Source organism: Pelmatolapia mariae, linkage group LG8 (assembly GCF_036321145.2).
Source record: "Pelmatolapia mariae isolate MD_Pm_ZW linkage group LG8, Pm_UMD_F_2, whole genome shotgun sequence".
NCBI classification, from domain to species: Eukaryota; Metazoa; Chordata; class Actinopteri; order Cichliformes; family Cichlidae; genus Pelmatolapia; species Pelmatolapia mariae.
This window is the reverse complement of record NC_086234.1, coordinates 7,719,258-7,742,895: the sequence shown is the minus strand read 5'-3', so window position 1 is coordinate 7,742,895 and position 23,638 is coordinate 7,719,258. Positions and strand designations below refer to the sequence as shown.

Sequence of the window (23,638 nt, the reverse complement as noted above, 5' to 3'; positions counted from 1 at the left end):
GCGGCTCCGTGTCAACAGACCCGTGTGACTGACTCTACCACAGCAAAGAAATCCGATTAGTAGTACTGGCTCTCTTGGGACTTTGACCCGCTTCTGTACAGTAACATGGGTGAGATGTTGACTTACAGTCAGGGATGTTGGACACAAATCAGTGAGTAGTTATCACTATTTAATATTAACCAGTGTGATAAAATGAGATTAAAGTACAGAAGGAGCTCAAAAAAATCACATGTGTTATGTCTTATCAATAACAAGAACAGCTACGTCAGGTTGAAGCTTTGCACAGCTATTTGGATTTAATTATAAATTGACAAGGAAATATTTTCATATTCACAGGTGCATACAGAAATCCAATGATGGAATTATCCATTAAAGATTTCAGTTTTCTTTCTACTGTACATTTTATCCACAAAGGCTACAGGAATATCACAGCAATGCAACCAACTCTCATAAAAAACTGTGTGACTTTTCCTTGGATTTCTATGTGCTATGTTATTATGCAGCCGCCCTTGTCTCCCTTGTAAGGGTTCTTGTCATCGGGAACACCCTTAATCAGCGGATCATTCGGGGCCAGTCCCTCCACAAAAGCAACTGTGTCTGCACAGTTTGCATTCACCTGTTAATTATCGGAAAGATGAAAACAAAGAAGATCAGGGAAGTCGCACAAGTCATTTAAAATTAATCTCAATTAAATGTTTTCTGCTTTGCTTTAATACAAAAAGCTAATTGTGCTAAAAGAAGAGGCACTTACTGGTGTCCTAGGTGTGCTAACTTCCTTCTTCAACTGTTCTAGCTCCATTTTCAAGATTTCCTTATCTGACATATCCCGAGCCATCCTGGCTGTGAGAAGAAATTACAGTTCAAAATATGTTAAATGTCACAACAGACTGAAAAAGTGTACTTTACTAACTATCCTAATGTCTTTAGATTTTTCTAATAGTCAAAGTTTGGTTTAAATCCTCAATTTTAAAAAAAGATTTAAAGAAAAAACAGTCTGTCATTACCTGTTGAATGGCGGGGTCCCCAACAATCAGAGAAATGTGCTGGCCCCTAAGAGCTCATCAACTGTGTGCCTCACTGTAGTCCGATGGCTTCTGCTCACTGATTGATCTGTGCTGCCCCACTGCTCTTCATCCCAGCTGATCCCCGGTGCTGGCTTTCGGATGAGGTCGGCACAGGATTGGGCCTGATGTCACCAATCCCTCGTGATGAGATTAAACAATCAGGAGCTGTGACCCCCTAAACAGGAAGGAGGAAGGCAAGGGAACACAGGTCCTTTCAATTTGTTGACGCCATGCTGGAGAAAGTGAGACATGGAAATAGAAATGATAGAGTTGGGAACAGCAGATCCTTTGCAGAGGATATGCTCTGAGAAACATGTGGTCTGTCCCCCAAAGAGGTTTTACCCAAAACTATTGTTTGTTTAAATTGATAGTTGTGATTTCAGCTAGTTGGGAATAACAATACAGTGCACAGAGTTATGTCACATAAAACAAAACAAAATAGCAGGAATAAAAAGGCATGACTTCTTATTGGTTTATCTATCATCTGTGCTTATCTGCATGATTCATAGAGAAATGTAGAGAGAAGAGAGATGTATAGAAAAAAGTGCAAAAAAAAAACATATGCAGGAAACACAAGTGCAAAGCAAAGACATGCTTTTTACAGAAGTACAGTTAGTGACATCACTGGTTAGCTTTGCACAAAAATAGCTGTTAGAAATGTCCTTCAGAGAAAGTACAAGAAAAAAGTAAAATGTTTTTTTTTTTCACTTATCTGCACTGCTTCAGTGAAGAATGTGTGGATTTTTACCATATTTCTGTTATCATTAGTGTTAACTCAGTTAAAGTACTGACAATATTTTTACTTTGGAAATAAGTTACTTAGGAAAAGTAATAATAAGGTAAAAAAAAAAAGGCTAAGTAATAATAAATACAAAGGTGGGTGAGATTGATGATCATCATAAAACAATAAGGAAGGGTTTCCGATCTTGCTGTTTCTGTAGAACATATTTTTGTTCAAATGTGGGTTTATTTTCAGCTTTGTACTGGCAGTACTTTATTAATTTATTAAAACAACACATTGAACATTAACTGAAAGCCATTCATTTCATTTAAAGTGATAGCATTTAGCTGCCATCACTCAATCTTTAAGCATTAACATTTTCACCGCTTTGTTCCCATCACCTCCAACTGACATTTCATCTGACAGACATGGAAAGCTAATTAGCCTCCACTAAACCTTCAGTGGGACTCACACTAAGCCATTATCAGAATCTGGGTTAGTCTCATTTACTCAAGATTAACCTCACTGTGGATTAGCAGCAGAGTAGAAACACTCCTTTTCATTGTGAAGAGGCTTTTTCCCACCTGGAGTTCACTTTTACTGCAAAACAGCTGCGCTAAATGTCATTTACAGGTATTTGTTATTGTCACTGGTGGCTTTGACAATTTATTTTTATTGTTTTTGGAATATTTCTTTTGTTATGAACACTTGATAATGAGCAGGACTGTCACTGGTGTATTCATAGCATTTTTATGGGATTGGAAGAGTTTTAACAAACTGCTAATTTATATTCCACAGTTACACAAAAAATACATGAATTATAAGTTGGAAATGAATTTAAAGACATTTTAATTTTTGATTTTGGCTACCTTAATACAATAAACAGTAAAAGAGTAAAAACAAAAAATATTCAATTCAATTTTCAGTTTATTTATGTAGCACAATTCACAGCAGCAGTTACCTCCTGGCACTTTATATTGTAAGCTACTGACCCTACAGTATTAGAGCAGTATTAGAGTATTAGAGCAAATGCTTTATTAGGATAATATGATACTATGAGGTCTTTAAGATGCAACAGGGCCTGATAAATTGACAATATAAATTACTGAGGCTTTTATCAGAGCCAAAGAGGTTATATAGAATATTTACTGTATTATATATAAATAAATATTTTAGTAAGACTCGCACTAAATATTTGCTTTTATATTTTGAATATAAAAAGTTAATATGTGTAAACTATACAACTATACAGTATAAAACTTAATGCTTTTAAGCAACAGCGTTAATCTATTAAATACAAGCTTTTTTGGGGTGTATACAAATTCAGTTTTCAATAAAAAGAAAATATTTACAAATATTTTTGCATAGTTATTGTTACTGGATACTAGATGACTTGACGTTAAGTCGCCTAATCTTTCTTGTTTTATTGAAGAAAATTTAATGAATGCTTTAATAAATTCACTAAAAATGAATCAATATTAAAAGACGATCTTTTTTAATAGGAGAAAGAAATCCAAGCCTTTTCTATTTAGAGCAATGGAGGTCAACTATCATTTCCTCTCATGACCTCTAATCCTTTCTGTGATTACGAATCTTTTCCTGCAGATGGGGCTGTCGAATAGCTTTTGTCCCGCCAGTGCAGTGATTGGGCCACACCGGTGGCCCAACCCACCTGTTTGTCATATCAGCCAATAGGAAGACAGGAAAAAATCTTTTCAAAATAATAGCTGAAAAATATGCTTTTAGTTCGACACGTGAACATATTGTTACCCGGAAGTTAATGATGTATCCGATACTGTATCGCTGGCGATTAGATGTGCAGCAGCAACGATGGCGGGTCCCAGTAGGAAGCAGATGTTGAGGTTTCTAAGCCAAGTGGGGGCGTTTATTTTGACCCGGTTTGGATTTTGGAACTGCTTCAGCATGCTGATGCTCTTTGCTGAACGAGCGGACTCGAAAAGGTAAACAAAGAAAGAACGCGAGAGCTAGCTCAAGTTAGCTGACGCGCTAACAACCTGCTACTTTAAGATCGAGTCAAACTTTGAGGGAAAAAAATAGTCTAAATATTAAAACATGTTATTGGAAAAGTATTAGCTGGAAATTGTCGTTATGGCTGAAAAGGTTGAGTTTAAAGGATAAAGTTACACGAAGCAACCTTTTTTCTTTTATCTTAAATGTGGGAATGTGCTTGCTAGCTAATGTGAGTTGAATTGCAGAAATTACTCCCATGCCGAAAGTTGATGGGCTGAAGAAGTGGTTTAAATTAAGAAGCCGTGTTATATTTGGCCTCGTCTCTAATTTTAGATAGGGTAGGCTGTAATTTTCTTTCTTGGTCGTCGTTTCAGTGTTGACACTGGGTGTGTATTTTTCAGTCTGTTGTGGACAACCACACCCCTTTGAACCATCCTGTAATTACAGCTGCTCCACGGAAAATGTATAAATATAAATGTAAATCTATAACGTAACACAAAAGGTTATTCTGAGGCGGGGGGAAAAACTGACCCACTGACACGCTTTTAATTCCCAACAATCTACAGGAAGCCAGATATCCACATACCGTACCTGTATGTGGACATGGGCGCTGCGGTGATCTGTGCCAGCTTCATGTCATTTGGGGTGAAGAGACGGTGGTTTGCTTTGGCTGCTGCCGTACAGCTTGCCATCAGTACTTACGCATCATACGTTGGAGAGCAGGTGTATTATGGGGAATGGCTTAAGGTGAGTGACGTCCTTTGATAGAAAAGTAAGTTCTGTTCACAGAGATAAGTTAAATTGTCAGCTAAACAGATTAACTTTGATTTTAGTGTTATTTAGTGAATGTGCTACCTGAGCTTAAAAAAAAAAAGACCGCTTTTTGTTATATTTATATTGTTAACTAAAAGTAGGACAGCAATAACTAATAATTGTTTATTGTTTAAATAAGCAATCTCTAACAAACACTGAGTGGATAAAAATAGTTCAGAAGATTGGTGAAATGGAAGAGTTTGGTTTGAAAAGTACTTTGGAAAATGAATAAATTAGTCTGTGATAGAGAATACTTGAAAAACCAAATTTTTCTTTTTTGTTATGACTGTATCATTGTCTCTTTCTGTGGAGAGACTGGAGACGGGATTCTGCTGGTTCTCCCACTTTCTGGAGAATCCTGTCTATGAATACAACCTATGAGGACCCTCTGAATAATAACCAGTCTGAAGTGATAATATATAACATGCATGGTGTCAACATGCAGTAATATGTTCTTCGAGATGTTTATTTTTGGGTTGTCTTTCTGCACTACACATGAACTCTAGTACTTTTGAGCACATATTTGTTTATGTCTGATACTCATTGAATGTAATAAATTTCATTTTTTGACCACTGATGGAGGTTAAACTTCTACTAAATCAAACAATGGCCCGGATCAGTCTTTGAGCTATTAATCAAAAGTAGATCTGTGTCACACATGGCGGTGAAATTGGATCTGGGCCACCACTACAAGTCAGAGTAGATTGCTTTATCAGAGCAACTGTGGTAGGAACTTGCCCCAGATTGTGACAGTTTGAATCTTTTTCACTGCAGGTGCGAATGTACTCCAGAGCGCTGGCCATTATTGGAGGCTTTCTGATTCTGGCCAGCGGCGCAGGGGAAGTATACAGACAGAAACCTCGCAGCAGATCCCTGCAGTCTACTGGACAAGTTTTTCTGGGAGTCTATCTCATTTGCATGGTAAGACACATTTCACTTCTATAGATTTTAGAGCTAGTTGGTCTATAGGCCACTTTGGGGAGATTAGGAATCTCCAGGTCTTGCTCACAAGTAGGGGAGAGTGTAGCAGGAGATTGACACATGGAGTGGTGGAGTGTGTTCAGTGAGGGAGAGGCTGAGTGTGAAAGCAAAGCAGTTTATTTAGCAATCTACTTTCCTTTCCTTACCTGTTCATGAGCTGTGGGTAGTGACTAAAGAAATAAGATTGTGGATACAAGCAGTGGAAATGAGCTCTTTCTGAAAGGTGTCTTGACTTGGCCTTAGAGACACTGTGAAGAGACATCAGTGTTTCTAAGGCGATGAGTTGATGTCGTTCAGGTTTTTGACTAGGATATCTTCTAGGTGAGGTGTTTTGGGCATGTCCTACTAGGATGAGACCCCAGGGCAGACCTAAGACACACTGGAGAGATAATGTCTCTTAGCTTGTTAGGGAAATCTTGGTGTCCTCCCAGGAGAGCTGAAGGAGTTGGCTGGGAGAAGCAAGTGTGGAAATCTTGGCTTAGACAGCTGCCACAACGACCCAGACCTAGATTGTTAAGTGTGAAGTTTTGTTATTTTCACTCAATGCCATTGTGAATTAAATGGGTTTTAAATATAAGATGTTCCTTATTTTCCCTAGTGTCTTTATAAACTAAGTGTATATCTTTTTAGTGCTGCTTAGACAAAACTGTGCGTACTGGTCATTTTTGAATTGATCTGTTTGTTAAATTAGATTCAGAGTCTGACCAGAATTCTTTCTGTGATCAAATAACAAGAAATTAGCTACTTGAAATTAATTTCTACAAACCAGATAATCATTTATATGAAATAATAATAATATTCCATAAATTTCTGAGTAACGTTTTATTGATCAAACCTTGTTTTTAGTTCAAATACTGAAGTACTATTTTCTCCCCACTAGGTTTACTCCCTCCAGCACAGCAAAGAGGACAGGCAGGTCTATCTGAACCACATCGTTGGGGGAGAGGTCACTCTGATGCTGCTGGAGGTGGTGTTTGGCGTCCTGGCTCTGGCCTTCCTCTCCGGCTGCTACATCCGCCTGGCCGCTCAGATCCTGGCCACCATCCTTCCTCTTATTATCTTGCTCATCGATGGTAACATTGGTTACTGGCACCACACTCGTAAGGTGGAGTTCTGGAACCAGATGAAGCTGATAGGTCATAATGTGGGCATCTTCGCTGCTGTACTGATCCTAGCCACTGATGGCTGAACAGTCACACACTCAGACAGCTTTTACAGACCAAGGTGTGTGTACCAGAGGAAGATGTCGTTGGCCTTTTCATCATGGCCCAACTCTGTACTCAAAGCTGCCGTCACTCGATGACGCCTCAGGATTAAAAACAGTCACTGCTGAGACGGTTGGATGTAAGCTGCGTCGATTATCCAGTTTGTAACTTTGCTTTTGCAAGGAAAAAGAAAAAACACAACCTTGCTTTTTCAATGTTAATAATTTATTTGGATTTATGTTTACATTTTTGTTTCTGATATGCTCTGAAGCTTGACACGGAGTGTTATTAATACAAACCTACAGGGAACTTTTAAAAGAGGTCTTAATGATTTCAATCACTATTTATAGTGGATGGTTTAAATACGTGATTTAAACAAAAGGGAAAAATTGCTAGGTGACAAATTAAAGGAAAAAGCCATCATGAAGCAACAGCTTGATTGGGGTTGGGGTTTTAGAGAGGGATGAAAGTGCACGGCTGCAAAGGAACAACACAAACAAAAAGTGCACCAAAGTAGTTTTATGTCCATTACCTTGTTTTTGTAATTGTTAGAAGCCATGTTTGTAACAGATTTTAAATTTGGCTTAATTCCAAAGCCCTTCTTGACCTGAAGAAAAGTTGAGATGCATTATCCTAGGTGGTTCTTGTCTTAGTTGTCAACAAAAGCATAATTTTTGATCAATTCTTCCACAACCAGCAGTGCTGTGCAAAATACCACACAGCAGTGAGACCAAACAGAGAAAAGGCCAAAATTATAACTGAAAGTATAATTTGATTAATTGCCAATCTGTGCTTAGCAACATGTTGAGCCAGAACAGCTTCAGTCCAGCTGTCTCTGTAATAAACAGCTTTAACCTTTAAAAGGTTATTCACTAATTTTGTGATTTGGTTTTTGCAGAGCGCCAACTTAAAACATCAGCTCTCCTGTACATACATACATACATACATACATACAACTGTCTTCCTTAACCACCAACCAGGGTCATGTTGGAACTGGATCCTGTCATTGCTGACTTTGGGTGAGAGCGAGGGGCAGGGTATGCCACTCACACCTGCAGCCAATTTAGAACTCCTATAAAAGTTTAATTAACTCCCACCCCTCACAGTAGGGGAAGGGTAAAAGGTTCAGGTTTTTCCTTTAATTTGTTGCATGTCTTATGTGGTATTGCTTTTGAAGTGGAATGACTATGCTGGCCTATTGGGAATAAACACTATGTTTAAAGCAGTCTTTCAATGGGTTGTCCTGTCTGACATCATAGACGGTGTAAAAGGTGGGCTTGGCAACGTGACGTCTCCCGTTGGTTTTAAAGCTTCCACATATGCATTTTTACCTTCACCATTGTGGTGTTATTAGAAGCAGCAGGTCTGACTATGAAACCGCACTCTCATTGTTTAATGGGTTGTCAATCATAAGCCTTAACAAATAAGTGTACTCATTATTCTCCTTCCAAAATTTACAAACTCGATTGGCTTCACTTTTTAGACCCAGTCCATCTTTTATATGTCTACAGCTGTAATACTTTAACTGCTTTTCTTTGTATAAATAACACTCACATTCTATATGAAGTAACTGTTTAGTTACATGGGTATTCAAGTCACTTCATTTTACTGAAAGTTGCAGTTTGTTTTCTTTGATGTGCCCAATTTGGCTCAACATTCAGTTAACAAGGAAGAAAGGCTGAATGTAACAGATCCTTCATGTCCAAGACTGTGCAGTGTGTTTAGGAGGCATAATTACCAGAATGAGTGATTAAATATGCATAAAGCCTTTTTGGAGGTTTTATATTTAATGTGTGGCTTGTGTCAGTGTCTGAACCAACATGTAGCTCAACACAAAGAAAACACCTGAATGTGTTTTTATACTTAGCTAAAGAAGATGCACCTTTGAGCTTTCATTTATTCCATTAAGTCTAAAAAAATTATTTAAGTCATTAAGTCATATGTTGGTTTTATGCTTTTACTAATCTCACTGAACCACTTCCAACCTGCCAGACTGGTCAGTCTGTTTTGTTTTTTTTCTGGTTTGCTATGAACTTTTGCAATAGGTTTGGCCACCATTGCTAAAATAAAGATTTCTTCATACAATATTTACATGAAATACCCATCAACAATAAAACCAGTGTAATATGAACATAGTGTCACATCCCATATGGAACATGTTACACGTTTTAGCTTATCGTCTCATTTAAAAAAGGTCAATGACAAAAAGGAAAGATCAGGTACTGGAGACCAACCAGTTTTCAAAGGGGTTGAGATGTGGCTGTGTCGTCAGACCAGTAAAGGGAATTTCAAAAATGTTCGGCGGTAGCCTGATGTTGAATGAGTCCTACACCCACAGGAATAGTGTTCAGGCTCTTCTCTAGGCCCTACTCGCGCTCTTTTGCTGTAATCTGTAGATTAGGAAAAGGTTTGCGTCTCATTAAAAAATTCTTTAGGCAAGTATACAAGATGACACTTATAATGTTCATGTTACCCAGAACATATGGGTAAATTTGGATTGTTTACTATGCTACTACATTAGCCATTTCCACTTTGATTTGTCTCCTTTTTCCTACAGTGCCTGCTTCATAAGTATAAAAAGCTTTAAAGAGCATTGAAACAGAATGGAATGTGATAATTTGTACTTGTCTGCTGCTCAGCATCCAGAATCAGGTCACATATTAGTCCTAGAGTTCCTGTTAATGAGTAAAAAGTATCACTTTTCTTGTCCCTGGGACTCTGCTTCACTTGAGGCTTGTTTGTTCTTACGGTTGCGCTCCGCTTTTACCAGAGCACCAATCACAGCGAGCATCACGGTGATGGTGATGACGAGCACTGAGGCAGTCTCAGCTATACACAGCTGGCTGTCCATTGAAGCCAGGAGACTTCCGGCTAGCTGAGCGGGAGCGTGACAGATGATGTCCTTGTAATCCTCTACGTGCAGATGTCGCACGTGGTTGATCTTGCCGAAGATGCGCTGCAGCTCGCAGTCACAGATCCAGGGGTTGAGGGACATCTGAAGGTAGGTGCTGGTTGTCTGGAGCTTCAGGAAGGTCTTGAACCTTATGTGCTCTAGCTGGTTTCCCTTGAGACCTAGCAGAGAGAGCCTTCGCAAGGGAGCCAGAGATTCGGCCTCAATCTTTGAGATGTTGTTGTAGTTGAGCAGCAGGACCTCCAAAGTTTGCTGCCTGTTCAGTTGGCCATCTTTAAGAACATTCAGCCTGTTTCCCTCCAGGTTGAGGAAGCTCAGTCGAGACAGGCTGCTCAAAGCCTTCATGTCCAGTCCTCGGATGTGGTTGTAACGGAGGTCCAGTTTCCTCAAGTTGCCACAGTCTTCCAGTGATTTGGAGTCTAAGTGCTGCAGCAGGTTGTGGCTCAGCCGGAGCTCCTGGAGGGAGTATAGGCCCTGAGAGAAGTCCTGAGGGAGCCACCGCAGCCGGTTAAAACTCAAGTCCAACTTCTCCAGAAACTGCAGGGATGACAGAGACTAAAATGGAAAAAGAAATTAGAAACAACACATTACTCAAATCAGCTGAGTTTGAATTGTGGTTGAACTTAAAATGTGGTCAGTTATCAGGTGTGTTTTTGCAGGAACTTTTAAATATATATTGCATCTCATCTCAGGAAATCGGTTCCAGAGGGAAATTTAAGGGGTTTTTTCCGCCAAGCTAAAATCCCAAACAAAGCTGTGCAGACTTTTTCTTTGTCTCTGTTTAATTGAAATATTTTATTTTTGAATTGATTGGAGAAATAGAAATTTTAACTCTTCCCTTTAAATAATCTTCTAGAGTTAACCCATGTTTCTGAACTGGTGGTTTGTTTTATATTTCATGCATCCTTGTATAAGAAAATAACCGGGTGTGGATATGAAAAGTTAGTCAGGTCATCAAACCACATCTTTACTGATATGAACTGAGGTATCAAAACTCGTCATGAAGCAAACACGAGAAGTCAAATGTTGTCTTTATGGGGGAAAAAAAAAAAAAAAGAGTTAAATATTATATAGTAGTGAAGCTGTTGATTTACTGGTCAACCCTCACCTATGGTCATGAGCTCTGGTCGTGGATACAAGCGGCAGAAATGAGCTTCCTCCAAAGAGTAGCTGGGCTCTCCCTTAGATATAGGGTGAGGAGCTCTGTTATTTGAGAGGGCCTCTTAGCAGGGCTGCTTTTCCTCCACATCGGAAATAGCCAGATGAGGTGGTCTGACTAGGATGCCTCTTGGACACCTCCTGGGTGAGGTATTCCGGGAACGTCCTACTGGGAGGAGGCCCTGGGGCAGACTGGGACTTGCTGGAGAGAGTCCCAGCAAGTCCTAGTCTTGCTGGAACTTGCTGGAGAGAGTCCCAGCAAGTCCTAGTCTTGCTGGGACTTGCTGGAGAGAGTCCCAGCAAGTCCTAGTCTTGCTGGGACTTGCTGGAGAGAGTCCCAGCAAGTCCTAGTCTTGCTGGGACTTGCTGGAGAGAGTCCCAGCAAGTCCTAGTCTTGCTGGAACTTGCTGGAGAGAGTCCCAGCAAGTCCTAGTCTTGCTGGGACTTGCTGGAGAGAGTCCCAGCAAGTCCTAGTCTTGCTGGAACTTGCTGGAGAGAGTCCCAGCAAGTCCTAGTCTTGCTGGAACTTGCTGGAGAGAGTCCCAGCAAGTCCTAGTCTTGCTGGGACTTGCTGTCTCTTGGCTAGCTTGGGAACGTCTTGTTATCCTACCAGAAGAGCTGGAGGCGGTGAGTGAGGTAAGGGAAGTCTGAGTTTCTCTGCTTAGACTGCTGCCCCCAAAACCAGATGAGCGGCAAAAATGGATGGATGTGCTAAAGTCACCCCTCATTTCTTTATATTTTAGTATTTGTGTAAAGTGTTGTTGAGCAGTAGTTCTCCGGGCTTTCTGGAGGACTGTCAAGGTTATCTTTGGGCATTGGCTGCTTTTTTACTCATCCTTGTCCTTTTACCATTTTTGGAAAGATGTTTGTTTGTTAAGACACTTAACACTGACTTATTAATCATTAAACATTAAAAAAAAATGCATCAAGGGAGTTAAAGTTGAAAGAGTGTTGTGTCTACACATCATAGACAATTTAGCAAAGAACCATTTTTTAAACAATATCTTTTGGCACTTTGTTACTTGAAATTGCATTTTGCACCAACATGGTGATTTCCAAAGACCAATTAGTTCTATAAAACTTGAAATGAGGAAAATGGACAAGTGGAGGCAAAAAGAATAAGTAGATGGTGTGACAGTCATCTCCTTAAAAGTAAAAACAAAACAAACAAAAACCAAAAAAAAAACCCCAGTAAAAAGTCCAGCAATGACCCGGCACAGGAAATTAGTGATTCATCAGTTCCTTCAGCCTCATTAAAAATGATCTCAGTGGAAGACTGGCCATCAAGAAGCCATTCTTAAGAAAGGGAAATGGAGGAAAGGTTGAGATATGCCAAAATACACAAGAGCTAGACTGAAAATCAAGGAAAACAGCTCTTACAGACTGACAAATCCAAATTTTAATTTTTTTTGGTTTAAATTGTCATCAATGTGTATGGAGGTGGTCAGGAGAGGCTGTCTACATCCATCTGTAAAACACAGTGAAGGCTCTGTCCTGGTTTGCATTATAGCCAGTGGAGGTTAGAGATGAAAAGTAAAATACCATCAGTTTTGATACTGTGCAATATAATCTAGGAAGTGTCTTAATTTTTTAGCATGACAATGATCCCAAAGACACTGCCAGTGCAAGCATAGAGAAAGTTTAGGTGGTGCAGAAGATTAAAAGCTGGTCCTACCAAATATTGACTTTCAAGTTTGTTAGAATTGTACAAACTCTGTTTTACCTTATTTACTGCATTTCCATGTATGTGTGCACACTTTAATGAAGTGCACTCATTTCCCATCTTCCCAGCAATATATAAAGAAATGAATTTCAGCTCATGAATTTTTCACAGTACTGCATATACTAGTGTCCCACTGAAAATCTAAGCAAGTTTCTTTTAGATAACACATTTGTTAGGTTACCTGCTGATTCTAACTTGGCTGTATGTCAATATGATTGAACGTTTTTGTTTTTGTTTTTTCATGTCCCTGTGGTAGCGTAGACTTGGCCAGGATGTACTCTGCCTCTCATCCCGTGACAACTCAGATAAGCTCCAGCTGCCCTGTGCAACCCTGAACTAGATAAGCCATTCAGGATTGAAAGGATGGATTTTAGTTTGCAGAAATAAAATATATAGCTTTTGTCAGTTTGGTTAAATTTGCTTTGCTGGTTGTCCTGGAAAAATGTCTGCATTTGTTTATCGAGCTCGGGACATCTGCATGACTGTATGTGCCGTCCGCATTGTAATATCAGTTCTAAACCTCTCAAATATGCACCTGACAAAATCCATCCACAATCTAAATTTATAATAACCCCCTAAGACTTAAACTAAGACTGAAAACTGACACTATACTGACTTTGAAAGAAAACTTCAATAACCAGTTTATGTGGCTCTGGCCATTCTGCAGTTCATGTTAAAATATTAATTAGAAAATTGCAGTACTCCATTTTCAGTGTGGTTATCTTTGATGTAAGAATCTAAAGACTTCTACAGCTGCACTAAAATATCAAACACAGAAAACACACAATAACCAGCTCTTACTGACGTACCTGTGGGTGCAGAATATGGATGCTGTTGTTGGACATGAGGAGGATCTTGAGTGACCACAGTCCTATGAAAGACCTGGTGTGCACCTCTGTCACCTTGTTCGCACTTAGATCCAGCAGCCAGGTGCCGTGGGAGATGCTGGATGGGACCCGGGTCAACCCACGAGACCTGCAGTCCACCAGGTCTGAAGATTCATAGCACAAGCAGGGGCTGGGGCAGAGTTTAAAGCCCAGCACGGCGTTCGGGAGGAGAGGGAGCAGGAACATCGCGGCCAGCATAGTGCAGCCAAAGCCAGGCATCTTGCTGGAATCTGAGTGACCTCACTCCTGCTGAAAGGCATGGTTACCCTCTTGTAGTCCCTCCGAGAAATACATGTAGAAACCCAGAGAATTTGTTGCAAGGGCACGATAACGCTGTCATTTCAACAAATTCTCCATGAGCAAACATCGAACGGTTCCTGATTAGAGAGGGATTAATGGCTTAAACAGATGATCACATAACCACCACATCAGGGCATCAAACTTGGTCCATTTTGGATCCTTTCCTAAAGTAAGGATTTACATCTGCTCTTCTATATGGATATATTAAGCTCTTTTTCATCATAGAACTCCCATAATCCTGTGATTTCAGCAACATGTTACATAAGATTGTATGAGTTTTTATAATCTCTATTATGGTAAAGGTAGCACTGGTAGTAATGTAATGGAAAAGCCTCTTTAAAAGTAAATCTTCAGTACAGCATTAACCATCAGGACCATTATCTTGGCAGCACCGAGGATCAGTTAGCAAAAACAATTCAATATTTAAAGACTGCCCCAAAAAATCTGAATACAAAGTTCTTAAAATTGACTATTACGTATAATGTTATTTTTTTAAAATACACCTTTCTATAAAACAAAAAAAATAAACTTCACCTTTGGGAGCATTTTTCACACTTTTCTGACATTTTGGAGCTGAAATTACTTGGAGTAAATAATTCATTAAGACAACCACAAGATATCACTGAACAACAACCATCAGCCTACCTGAAATGTAGCCTTGCTTCCACCCAGAAAAAGGAAAAAAGAACATTTTTTCCACATAACTGCAGCTCCATTAGTGGTACTCATTTAAAAATTCACACTGATTTACTGAGAAGTTCGTTGCTGCCCACATGATGGAGGCAAATGTCATCAACCAGCTTTAGAGTAACCCAGAGGCTTAAAACATTTAAATAATTAATTTGAAAGAGACATGGCGTCAGTTTCCTGTAATTACACAGATTACAACGCTACCAAACGGGACAGAAAGAGAAACCCGAGTGTAACCCGTATCTGATTAAAACGTTGTCCTTACTGAGGACAGCTGATGGTCAGTCTGAGTTCACGGAAACAAACCACAAACGTATCTGCGACACAAGTGGTTTTTTTTTCCTCAGAAATGCAGCCAAATGTATTCCGAGGATGTCATATAAAGTCAGGGTTAAGACAAGAAAAAGACAGCACTCTGGCAATTTAAAAAAATAAAACAAAAACAAACAAAAAAGTTGCTCTCAAAAAAAGTCGTTGAAAATTACGGTATTACAGTCAGAATTTTTGTTACTTTTATTTTAGAAAATGTCCTTTAAAGTGTGGCATTTCAAGTCACATTTTGTTTAAAATACAGAAAATACAGACAGTAGAACATGGATACAGCAAAAAAAAAAAAAAAAAAAGAAAAAGAAAAGAAAAGAAAGGAAACAATGACAGAAAATAAAGCTAACAAGCCTTTCTGACTGCTCTAGTTTTCTCTTTTTTGAAATGGAACTGAAGGCAAAGGAAGGAGGGCGGGAAAAAGAAAAGGCTTCAGGGACAAGAGGGGAGGAGTGGGGGCAGAATGAGACAAGTTAGTTAAGGAAACTATGGTTGGTTTATGGTTCATGTTTAAATTATTCTTTATAAAGTCTAATTTAAGATTTAATCTTTCCTCTTTCTTTTTTTGTCTTTTTCATTTAATGGTATTTTGATCTTCGGGATCCAGGGCCCTCAGCGCTCCTCCTGGTGGTCTCCGACTGTGGAGAAGGAATGCCGACTTTGTCTGGCAGTGGGAACAAAACCACCCGCGTCGCCTTCTCCGGCCGACCCGCACCGCCAACTCAAGAAGATAAAGTGGAGTCCTTCTGTGTTTGCTGTGCTTGTGAACGTTGCATGGACTTCTGACTTTCCACGTCTCTAAAATGTTTCTCAACCTGTGAGGGTAAAGCAAAAACAAATAAAACATTATTAATAGATAAAATTACTATGGTGAGACTTGAACCAGCTATTGTTTACAGATAGAACATAGAGACACCAAATTGACAGAAACAAGACAAATCTGAACTTGTTTCAGCCTGGAAAAACCAAAGATAGGAATAACAACAAAATTGAGTCACAACTGAAGTGAAACAAAACAAGTCACCGGCTCCGAGAAGCTCAAACATTTTCCAAATATAAAAAGCAAGTCTTATGACAAATTACTGTTACGGCCCCCCAAACACATGCTTATCTTCAAGTTCCCCTCACTGGGACCATAGCTAAAGTTAATAGCTAAAGGAATGTGGTCTTGCTCAATTCAAATCGTGTTTAGCCATGACCATCTGGTACCCATCAACACAGTGTCTGTCAAGTTTTGGAGTGTGCTGGGAATGGGTGTATAAAAATTAGAGAATGAGGCCTGAGGCCACCAAATGCAACACCAATGACTTTGGCATATTTCAGAAGCTGCTCTCAGCTCCATGGCACAAAAATACACGTGATTTCTGCACAGAGGAAGACCGAAAGCCAGAGACCGCCCCCCAAACTTTTTTTTTTTTTTTTTTTAACCGAAAGTTAAACTCACAAAGTCTCCATATATGAACCTGTGTAAAGTGCAATTAGTGGTTCTCTTGATTGCTCAGGGTGTCTCACAACAGTTCGCTTTCTGTGGTGCCTAACAGCTGGCAGTCAGCTTAAGCTCTCCATCCCTCACCCTGTTGCTGCCATGCAGGTGATCCAAGGTCCCCATCCCTGTCTGCACCCACCTCCCTCCAGCAGTTGACCTGCAGCTAATTCACTGGTCATCCCCCTTCAAGATGAGACTCTTAAGTTTATGAATGACTGTGCTAAATAATCCTGATAATAGTTTGTAACCATTGAGCAGCTTTATGTGACAGACACACACCTAATGTATACACTTGAATGTGGAAGTTTCACACTGCGTTGGGTGGGGGGAAAAAAGGGGGGCGAAAGTGTCTAATCGGGGGAACATTTGCACTTTCCATTTACACCGTTTTCTGTCTGTGCCCAAAACAAGACAGCACAGATTTACAGACTTCTACAGACTTGAATTTTCCTAGAAAAGCGATCAAATCGTCAGCCAGGAAGAGGCTAAGAGTGGAACTGAACTCATTCAATAAGAACGATTATATGCCTTCAGGGAATTAGTGATGCATGCTACCAAGAACAGAACATTCAACACAGAGCACAGCGATCACATTTGCATACAACTTCAAAAAACTGTTGTTAAAATGCGGCATATGGGGCACTCATCACGGACAAAGGTGAAGTAACAGAGGTCGAGGGATTTGCGGATTTATTAGATTAATCCAAACTTGCAAGCATGTGGAGATGAGCACATGCTCACACACAAAAAAGAGAAAAAAATCAAGTCTGAAAATGTCACTTTGGACTCTCTAACCCCCCCTAATCAAGTAAAAACAAAAGCTGAAGACAAAGTCATCATGAAATAAACAGTTACACATGTAGTGCTAGTAATATATTGTGAAAATAGAAAGTGTAGTAGTACTTACTATTTTGCGTACATGACTTAAAGCGCTTCCCTCTTTGCCTTTGCAGTTCTCAACCTGGTAAGGCGGTGAGATTATGACGTCGTCCATCACAATAATGTTCTTCTCCTGCCATTTACAGTCTTTGATGCTGCAAAGAAAAGAAAAGGACCTTTCAGCCACAGCTGAAAATGCTTTTTTGTTTTCTTTCTGCGAATTTCATACTAGTGTTTATGACATCTATAGCTCTGTTTCTAAGGTAAACATTTTAAGCAGGTTAAACAAGCAGCACATTTGTCATACGGAGAGTTAACGACCTGAAAGTGAAACCAGAGCCAACAATGGACAGGTTTCACATTTCTGAGTGAACAATTCTGTGGGGCATCTGGTCTCCTGTGTTTTTGAAAACATTTTAAATCAAAAACTATGTGAGCTGCAACAAAGATGACCGTTTTATTCAAAATATGACCTTTGACTAAAGAAGAAGGAAAAGGCTCAGACAGGTATCCAATTACAGTCTGATTCAGGGCTAAAACATGGCTGGATCAGATATCTGAAACTTAAGGCTGATTCCTTCAAACATGTCACAAAGTGTAAAAGTTATATTATCAAGAGTCGCATTCATCTTCATGAATTAACTCAAAGGGAACAAGATGAAAATATATTTCGGTCTTAATTTACAGATTAGAGCTTTATTTCAACAGGTTGCACAAAAATATGAAAGCTTTACAAATGTCAACTACTTTTAAATAAAACTATTTTTAATCTTTTAGTCGCCAAGTACTTTTCTTCCATTAATATTGATCCTGAGTTACTCCTAAATATCAAACATCAATGACTGGGTTTAATACTTTGCATTCCTTTTCCCAGATCTTTATCACACAACTGAAGGAAATTCTTGCTCGAGTGGGTTAAGATCAGGTTATTGTTGAAATTCAACATCTCTGCCTTCCAACAACTTTCGCTTTGTTTTTGTAGTGCATTCTCAGTAAGTTTCAATTTGCATTGTAAAGCTCTTTCCAGTCAACTTAGCTGCATTTGACCTCAGTGTACTCTGTCCAAAGAATGCTGTTCCTAAACAGGTCTGGCTTTCCCCCCTTTTATTGTTCCTTCTTCCAACTAACCTGACCTTGTGACTGATCAACGATCGCCATTTTGCGGCTTGTCACAGAGTATTCTCTTTATGATGGACATATGATGGGGGTATTTCTTATTGACTATAGAAAGGATCCTGTGATCACCTACCACTGTTCCAGGCTTCTTCTTCTTCTTTTTTTTTTTAAAAATTGCCAAGCCCAGCAAAGCATCCATCTGTCCCCATTACAATTACAAAGATTGAGATTTGACTCTGCAGCCTAAAGCAGGGCATTAAACACTGTTATGGACTCAGACAAGTGAAGACCCCACAGACAACTAGTCATTGCTGTTACGTCACTGAACACTGCATGATGGCCAGGTGTAGTTGCTGCACTGTAACCTAGAGTCTATGATCTCTCAGACATGTCTTTCTGGCCTGCATTGACAGCTCCTTTGATCACATGTTGTAGATTCACAGAAACAGCTTCCAAACTCTAAAGCCACGATGATCACCAGACTTTTTACCTGCTTAATTTATAAAAAACGGTGATCAGACTGAAACTGAATGACTGAAACTAGCCCACTGAAGGAACAATGGGCTGTGAGGTCAGTTCCTTGATCATTAGTATTTCAGTGCAAATATACTGTTTATAAGGTTGGGGAAACCTGCAGTCAGCTGAGACTGAAGAAGTCACTTGGATGAGTGGTGAAACGTTTCTCCCTCTGAAAACCAGTCCAGATGAACAGAATCAACTTTTTGGGAAAGCCAAGAGTTATACACTAGTTATATAAATGTAACTTGAAGCAGGTTTCAGTGTAGCTAAAATTAAAGTTGTCATTGTCCATTCTGTCCAAATAAATATGGTCATAACTGTATCTGAATGCTGGCCTATCCATCAAGAGCTTTGCTCTGATGCAACTGTGAGGTTATTAAACTATCTCAAAATCCCTGAAAGTTTTGGCAATGGGAAATAAATATCTATGTATTTAAAATTCAATCTAATGCTTCAAACAGCAAGTTTACTGGTTTGTTTTCACTGTTGTGTACACATCTGCACAATGTACAGATGTGTACACTGTGAATTTTTCATTTTTAACATGGCTAGAGACAAAGTTATATTAGTTCACATTTCAAACTTTCAAAGTCAGCTTTTTTAAAAGGAAAAAAAAAAGGATGTCATTACTTTGTTTTCTAAATAAGCAGCATGATTCTGCTGAACTGTTGGTTTTTCTTTTGAATATTTTACTTCCCTTTTTGACATGACATTAAAAGTCTTTGTTGTTATAATCTCTTTGTAGGATTCAAGATGGTCAGTGAGTGTCCTTCCATTGATTTTGATTGAATCATGAAGATCTTTAAGTGATTTAAGCCACTAGTGGCATAAAATACTCACAAATTAGTGGTCAATGATACACATAGTATACAGTGATAAATTTGACCCAATCAGGTGAACATTTACCCCCATCTGACCTGTGAAGTGAATGAACAGTGGCATAAAGTTCTTACGTTTTGTGAATAGTCTGGAATAGCTGTTGGCCCTCCACAGAAACCCCAGCACTGATTGCATAGGCTTGGGACAGCTTGTCCTCTTTTTCTGTCCGTGCTCGATTGGCAAGCTGTAAAGATTAAAACAGAACACACAGCATTTTTTTTAATTTTCTTTTTAGGCACATCAAATATTTGGTCTGAAACAAGAACAGCTTATTCTTTTAACTGCAAAAACAAAAATTCAGGTTCCAATTGTGATTTTAGGTTCAGCACTCCAGCAGTGAACTTGGTTTATATAAAAGTACATTTCACTTTCCTGCATAGGATTACAGAGGCAGTGTTTATATCTCAGCATTTAAACACCCTCGACATGTCTCCATTTATTCACAGGGCTCAGTTTGGGCTTACTTTATTTAAGTGGGGGGAAAATAATAATAATCTATAAACACTGACTTTTATTTCTGCTGCGTTCCAATTTTCCAAATCAGGGTCTCAATCCTCAGAAGTCTATTTCTAGACCTACTGACGATGCCAGCCCCATTTCGCAACCTCTTCAAAACGCAGTCGAAACGGCAAATGCATTTTGGCCAAAAGAATACAGTATTTCACTGAGGGCCAAGTATTTTTGGAGCATTCAGGCAATCCTCATTGTAAAGTTAGGAGATATCCTGGCCCATTCACCAACAGCGCCTGACACTCACCACACTTGATGTAAACCGAGGCACAAAAACCAATAAATGGTATAAAAATAAAATAAATTATTGGACTTACCTTGCTAACATTCAGTGATGCTAGAGGGGGTGGAGTCTCAGTGCGGTCATTTATAATGTCCACATCAGAAACATAGGCTAAGTTGATCAGGATGACGTCGTTGAGGTTTGGCTTACCACTGGAGGAAGCACATTCTTTGAAGGCACTTAGGTCAAGGCAAACAACTTTGTGACAGTGAATGACAGAACAAAAATGACTATTATCTGTCCCGTTGAAGAACTTGGGACATCGGTTTTCTGCACAGAGAAGCTCATTATTCAGAGAACACTGGCTGACAAACACTGACAGTGAAAAGTAGTGCCAGTTACAACATGGGACTACCGAAAGCATTGCTGCCACCTGTAGCATCTATGAATGAATGAAAGAATGAATGAATGAATGAATGAATGGAGACGGCTAAAATGTGTTATGAGAGGAAAACCTGCAAAAAAAAAAACATGTACTGATTAACAGTCACAAAGCACCCATAACGAGGTCAGCAAACCCAGTATCTACAACTTACCATAATGGTTTTTAGCGAGTGAAATTGCTTTAATCACCACTCCACTTTAATTTATTATTACTGCATTGATTTATTTATTACCCGTCATATCAAGTTTATCCAAGTTTTTCAGTGTTTACTTGCTGCTGTTACCATTTTACCTTCTCTTGCTGATTACTGATTGTGAAGCTTATTGTAACCAAGTCTCGAAAAGAGCTACATTACTAAAGTGTTATTATTATTACTACATATTATTATTATTATTACTACTAATACAGGACTGGCTCGCTCTATGACTGACTGGAAATACACACATTGTTTGGGCTTTAACACTGCCTGTTTGTTATTTATTTATTTATTTAAGTCATAACACGTAAAGTTTCCTCTCACTGTACAGTAACTAGTTATAACAACTCTCAGGAAATTTTACTTAAACAGTAAACTGCTGACTTTGGAACTCAAGCGTAACATAAGAACTAGTCTGATTTTTGTTGCGCTCTGGGTTCTATATCACAGCAGCAGTTTTCAAAGGTTTTGTGCACCTAAGAGCAAACCAACATTTCATGGCACACATGAATTCACATCTGCATAGAACATCCTCCATGCAATCAATTCTTTTGACTATACACTTATGATAGCACGCCTGTAGCAAAATGGCCCTTTTGCACTTTACAGTAAGTTCTACTGCCATATAGTTTCCCTCCACAGATATTCCAACAAACTGTCTGCCTCTAATTCAAATCGAGTGTGGGTTTAAGTATCCCGTCTTGGAATAATATTAAGATTAGCCAACTTGTCTTGAAAGATAATACTGTTATTCACAGATAGTCTCTTTTGTATAGGCAGGGGATTGCCCACTCTGGTTCACAAAATACAGTGATCCACTGTGCTGTTTTCCTCACCATCTTTTGGGACCTTAGAGGTCCGCTAATTTAGCAAATATAAATTCAACTCATTAAGTTCTAGTGCAGCTGCTTAAATAACAGATGGATCTCACCAAATCCCAAGGCACACCATTTATGAACATTAAATCTAACTGAGCGGTATGTGTTTTTTGGCAAACTGATCCATAAAAAAACAAATTATTTAAAAAAACTGAAGTTATGACTTCTGTTGATGAATAAACCGAATTCTTGCAATAAATACATTGGAAACGACTGTCTGAAAGTCGATAAATACATAAGAAAAGTCACCTGATTTTACACAGGCCTTGCATTCAAACTTCGCATGTGAACATATTACCTCGATTAATCACGTTTTGGGGGTCGCTCAAAGGGTAAAGCAGAAATACATACAATACCTGTATGGCTATTGAGCACACTTCCACGTTTATAAATAGTCATTACCACACATTGTAGAGTTGAAAGTAGATGTCCAGGCGTTTCTACAGCTCAGATAACGTCATAAAGTGTTTTAGTGTTAAACTAACAATTAGAAAGACCTTGACTATCAGCTCTAAGCGCTCCCCACTCTTCATTTGATTTAATCACCTCGAAGTTTGGCCACAATGATGATAACTACACGATAACCTCTCGAGTCTGTGCAATTAACTCTGTGTTCAGAGAAAAGAGAACATGATAAGATGCACATTCACTCACTCACTCATTCACTCACACTGATGGGTGTAAACATGTTCGCCAGCAAACTACTGTTAGTAAGTAAGTTATTACTCCCACCCAAATGACTCATGTTAAAATGAACTGTGGCACAATCACACAATATTTACAGCCCAGCTGATGAGCTTGAGAACGCCAAACCCGTTAATTGAGCTAGCCAGTAGCTGCAGTGTGGGGTTGACCGAAACCTAGCATGCTAACATGCTAAAAGCACCCTGATTGTGTAGCGTGGACTCGGAAACCACTTAATCTCGAACTTGTACAAATAATCGTGAGCATCTCCGGCTGATGGCACCACCAACCATGTGAGGTCAATATGTGGACCATCAACACGCGAGACTCTCCCAGTATCAGTTAGCTCGCTAACTAGCAACGGTTGTGCCTGCTGAGAGCACACAGCCATGATGCCTTACGAGGATTCGTTGCCAGATAGTGATCCATGTTGAGGGCTGGCAATACAATGAGTGGATTCAAAACACATGCGCTGCTAGAGCGGCTAATGAGAGGCCAAGAAATTACCAGGCAACCCCAACTAAAGGCTTATACAGACAGAAGATAGATGAGGTGCTATCTGAAACAAGAAAATATATAAAACGGGCAAACGAGTGTGCTTCTGCTAGCACCAATTACGCCTGCGCGGATCACTATTTGCCATATTTCGGTTACCCTACAGGCCCTTGCAGCCAGGCAGGCCAGCAACCCCTCCATCCGCAGCTCGAAACAAACAAAAGGATACTCAGAGTTAACATCTTGGACTGGTAGTCAAACGCGACAACTTCTCCTTGCAGACGTTGGCCCAAGCATGTGACGCATGCGACATGGCTCCCGACGCTAAAATACTCCCCGGGTCCAGGAGCCGCCATCTTCTCCGCCAGGAAACCGGAGCGCCTGCCTTACGTAAAGCGACGCGATGTCGTATGGAGACGAAACCTGAGCGTAACAAAAGTACGTCGATCGTTTCTTCTAATGTGATGAATTATAATTCCTGCCAAATCAAATCTAGTTTAAGTAAAGTTGTGTCATTGAATCACTAACTAAGGTCTTCAACTGCAGAACTACTACGAATACAACTTCTCTCTTCGACGAAGGA

The 23,638-nt window shown here is 39.5% G+C and overlaps 4 protein-coding genes across 6 annotated transcripts; 1 reads left to right on the top strand and 3 right to left on the bottom strand.

The window, feature by feature from the left end:
• Positions 1 to 148: 148 nt before the first annotated feature.
• gngt2b (guanine nucleotide binding protein (G protein), gamma transducing activity polypeptide 2b) lies at positions 149 to 1,141 on the bottom strand. The gene is made up of 3 exons (XM_063482682.1): positions 1,005 to 1,141; positions 752 to 840; positions 149 to 616 (listed from the first exon to the last, which is right to left on the bottom strand). Exons 2-3 carry the CDS (start codon positions 833 to 835, stop codon positions 488 to 490), a joined length of 213 nt encoding a protein of 70 aa, XP_063338752.1. The 5' UTR covers positions 836 to 840; positions 1,005 to 1,141; the 3' UTR covers positions 149 to 487.
• Positions 1,142 to 3,578: 2,437 nt separating this feature from the next.
• On the top strand, positions 3,579 to 8,545 carry tmem101 (transmembrane protein 101). The gene is made up of 4 exons (XM_063482681.1): positions 3,579 to 3,746; positions 4,323 to 4,503; positions 5,344 to 5,490; positions 6,431 to 8,545. The coding sequence occupies exons 1-4, from the start codon at positions 3,616 to 3,618 to the stop codon at positions 6,737 to 6,739; spliced, it is 768 nt and encodes a 255-aa protein (XP_063338751.1). The 5' UTR covers positions 3,579 to 3,615; the 3' UTR covers positions 6,740 to 8,545.
• Positions 8,546 to 8,665: 120 nt separating this feature from the next.
• Positions 8,666 to 14,515, bottom strand: LOC134633700 (leucine-rich repeat-containing G-protein coupled receptor 5A). 3 transcript variants are annotated; one of them, XM_063482678.1, is made up of 3 exons: positions 14,380 to 14,515; positions 13,357 to 13,811; positions 8,666 to 10,221 (listed from the first exon to the last, which is right to left on the bottom strand). In XM_063482678.1, exons 2-3 carry the CDS (start codon positions 13,651 to 13,653, stop codon positions 9,451 to 9,453), a joined length of 1,068 nt encoding a protein of 355 aa, XP_063338748.1. In that variant the 5' UTR covers positions 13,654 to 13,811; positions 14,380 to 14,515; the 3' UTR covers positions 8,666 to 9,450. The 3 variants fall into 3 exon arrangements, with proteins under 3 accessions (XP_063338748.1, XP_063338750.1, XP_063338749.1); XM_063482680.1 differs by having other exon boundaries at positions 13,357 to 13,680; XM_063482679.1 differs by lacking the exon at positions 14,380 to 14,515 and having other exon boundaries at positions 13,357 to 14,324.
• A 398-nt stretch (positions 14,516 to 14,913) lies between these two features.
• On the bottom strand, positions 14,914 to 23,540 carry lsm12b (LSM12 homolog b). The gene is made up of 5 exons (XM_063482677.1): positions 23,285 to 23,540; positions 20,452 to 20,585; positions 19,699 to 19,808; positions 17,139 to 17,265; positions 14,914 to 15,560 (listed from the first exon to the last, which is right to left on the bottom strand). The coding sequence occupies exons 1-5, from the start codon at positions 23,409 to 23,411 to the stop codon at positions 15,468 to 15,470; spliced, it is 591 nt and encodes a 196-aa protein (XP_063338747.1). The 5' UTR covers positions 23,412 to 23,540; the 3' UTR covers positions 14,914 to 15,467.
• Positions 23,541 to 23,638: the final 98 nt, after the last annotated feature.

Coding starts and splice junctions, on each gene's coding strand:
- gngt2b (XM_063482682.1), bottom strand. CDS start 835: ATGGCTCGGGATATGTCAGATAAGGAAATCTTGAAAATGGAGCTAGAA. Junction 617..751: donor TTAGCACACCTAGGACACCA/GTAAGTGCCTCT, acceptor GATAATTAACAG/GTGAATGCAAACTGTGCAGA.
- tmem101 (XM_063482681.1), top strand. CDS start 3,616: ATGGCGGGTCCCAGTAGGAAGCAGATGTTGAGGTTTCTAAGCCAAGTG. Junction 3,747..4,322: donor GAACGAGCGGACTCGAAAAG/GTAAACAAAGAA, acceptor AACAATCTACAG/GAAGCCAGATATCCACATAC. Junction 4,504..5,343: donor ATTATGGGGAATGGCTTAAG/GTGAGTGACGTC, acceptor TTTTCACTGCAG/GTGCGAATGTACTCCAGAGC.
- LOC134633700 (XM_063482678.1), bottom strand. CDS start 13,653: ATGCCTGGCTTTGGCTGCACTATGCTGGCCGCGATGTTCCTGCTCCCT. Junction 10,222..13,356: donor TCCATATTCTGCACCCACAG/GTACGTCAGTAA, acceptor TTTCCATTTTAG/TCTCTGTCATCCCTGCAGTT.
- lsm12b (XM_063482677.1), bottom strand. CDS start 23,411: ATGGCGGCTCCTGGACCCGGGGAGTATTTTAGCGTCGGGAGCCATGTC. Junction 17,266..19,698: donor TTCCAGACTATTCACAAAAC/GTAAGAACTTTA, acceptor TTTTCTTTGCAG/CATCAAAGACTGTAAATGGC. Junction 15,561..17,138: donor TAAGTCATGTACGCAAAATA/GTAAGTACTACT, acceptor TTACCCTCACAG/GTTGAGAAACATTTTAGAGA.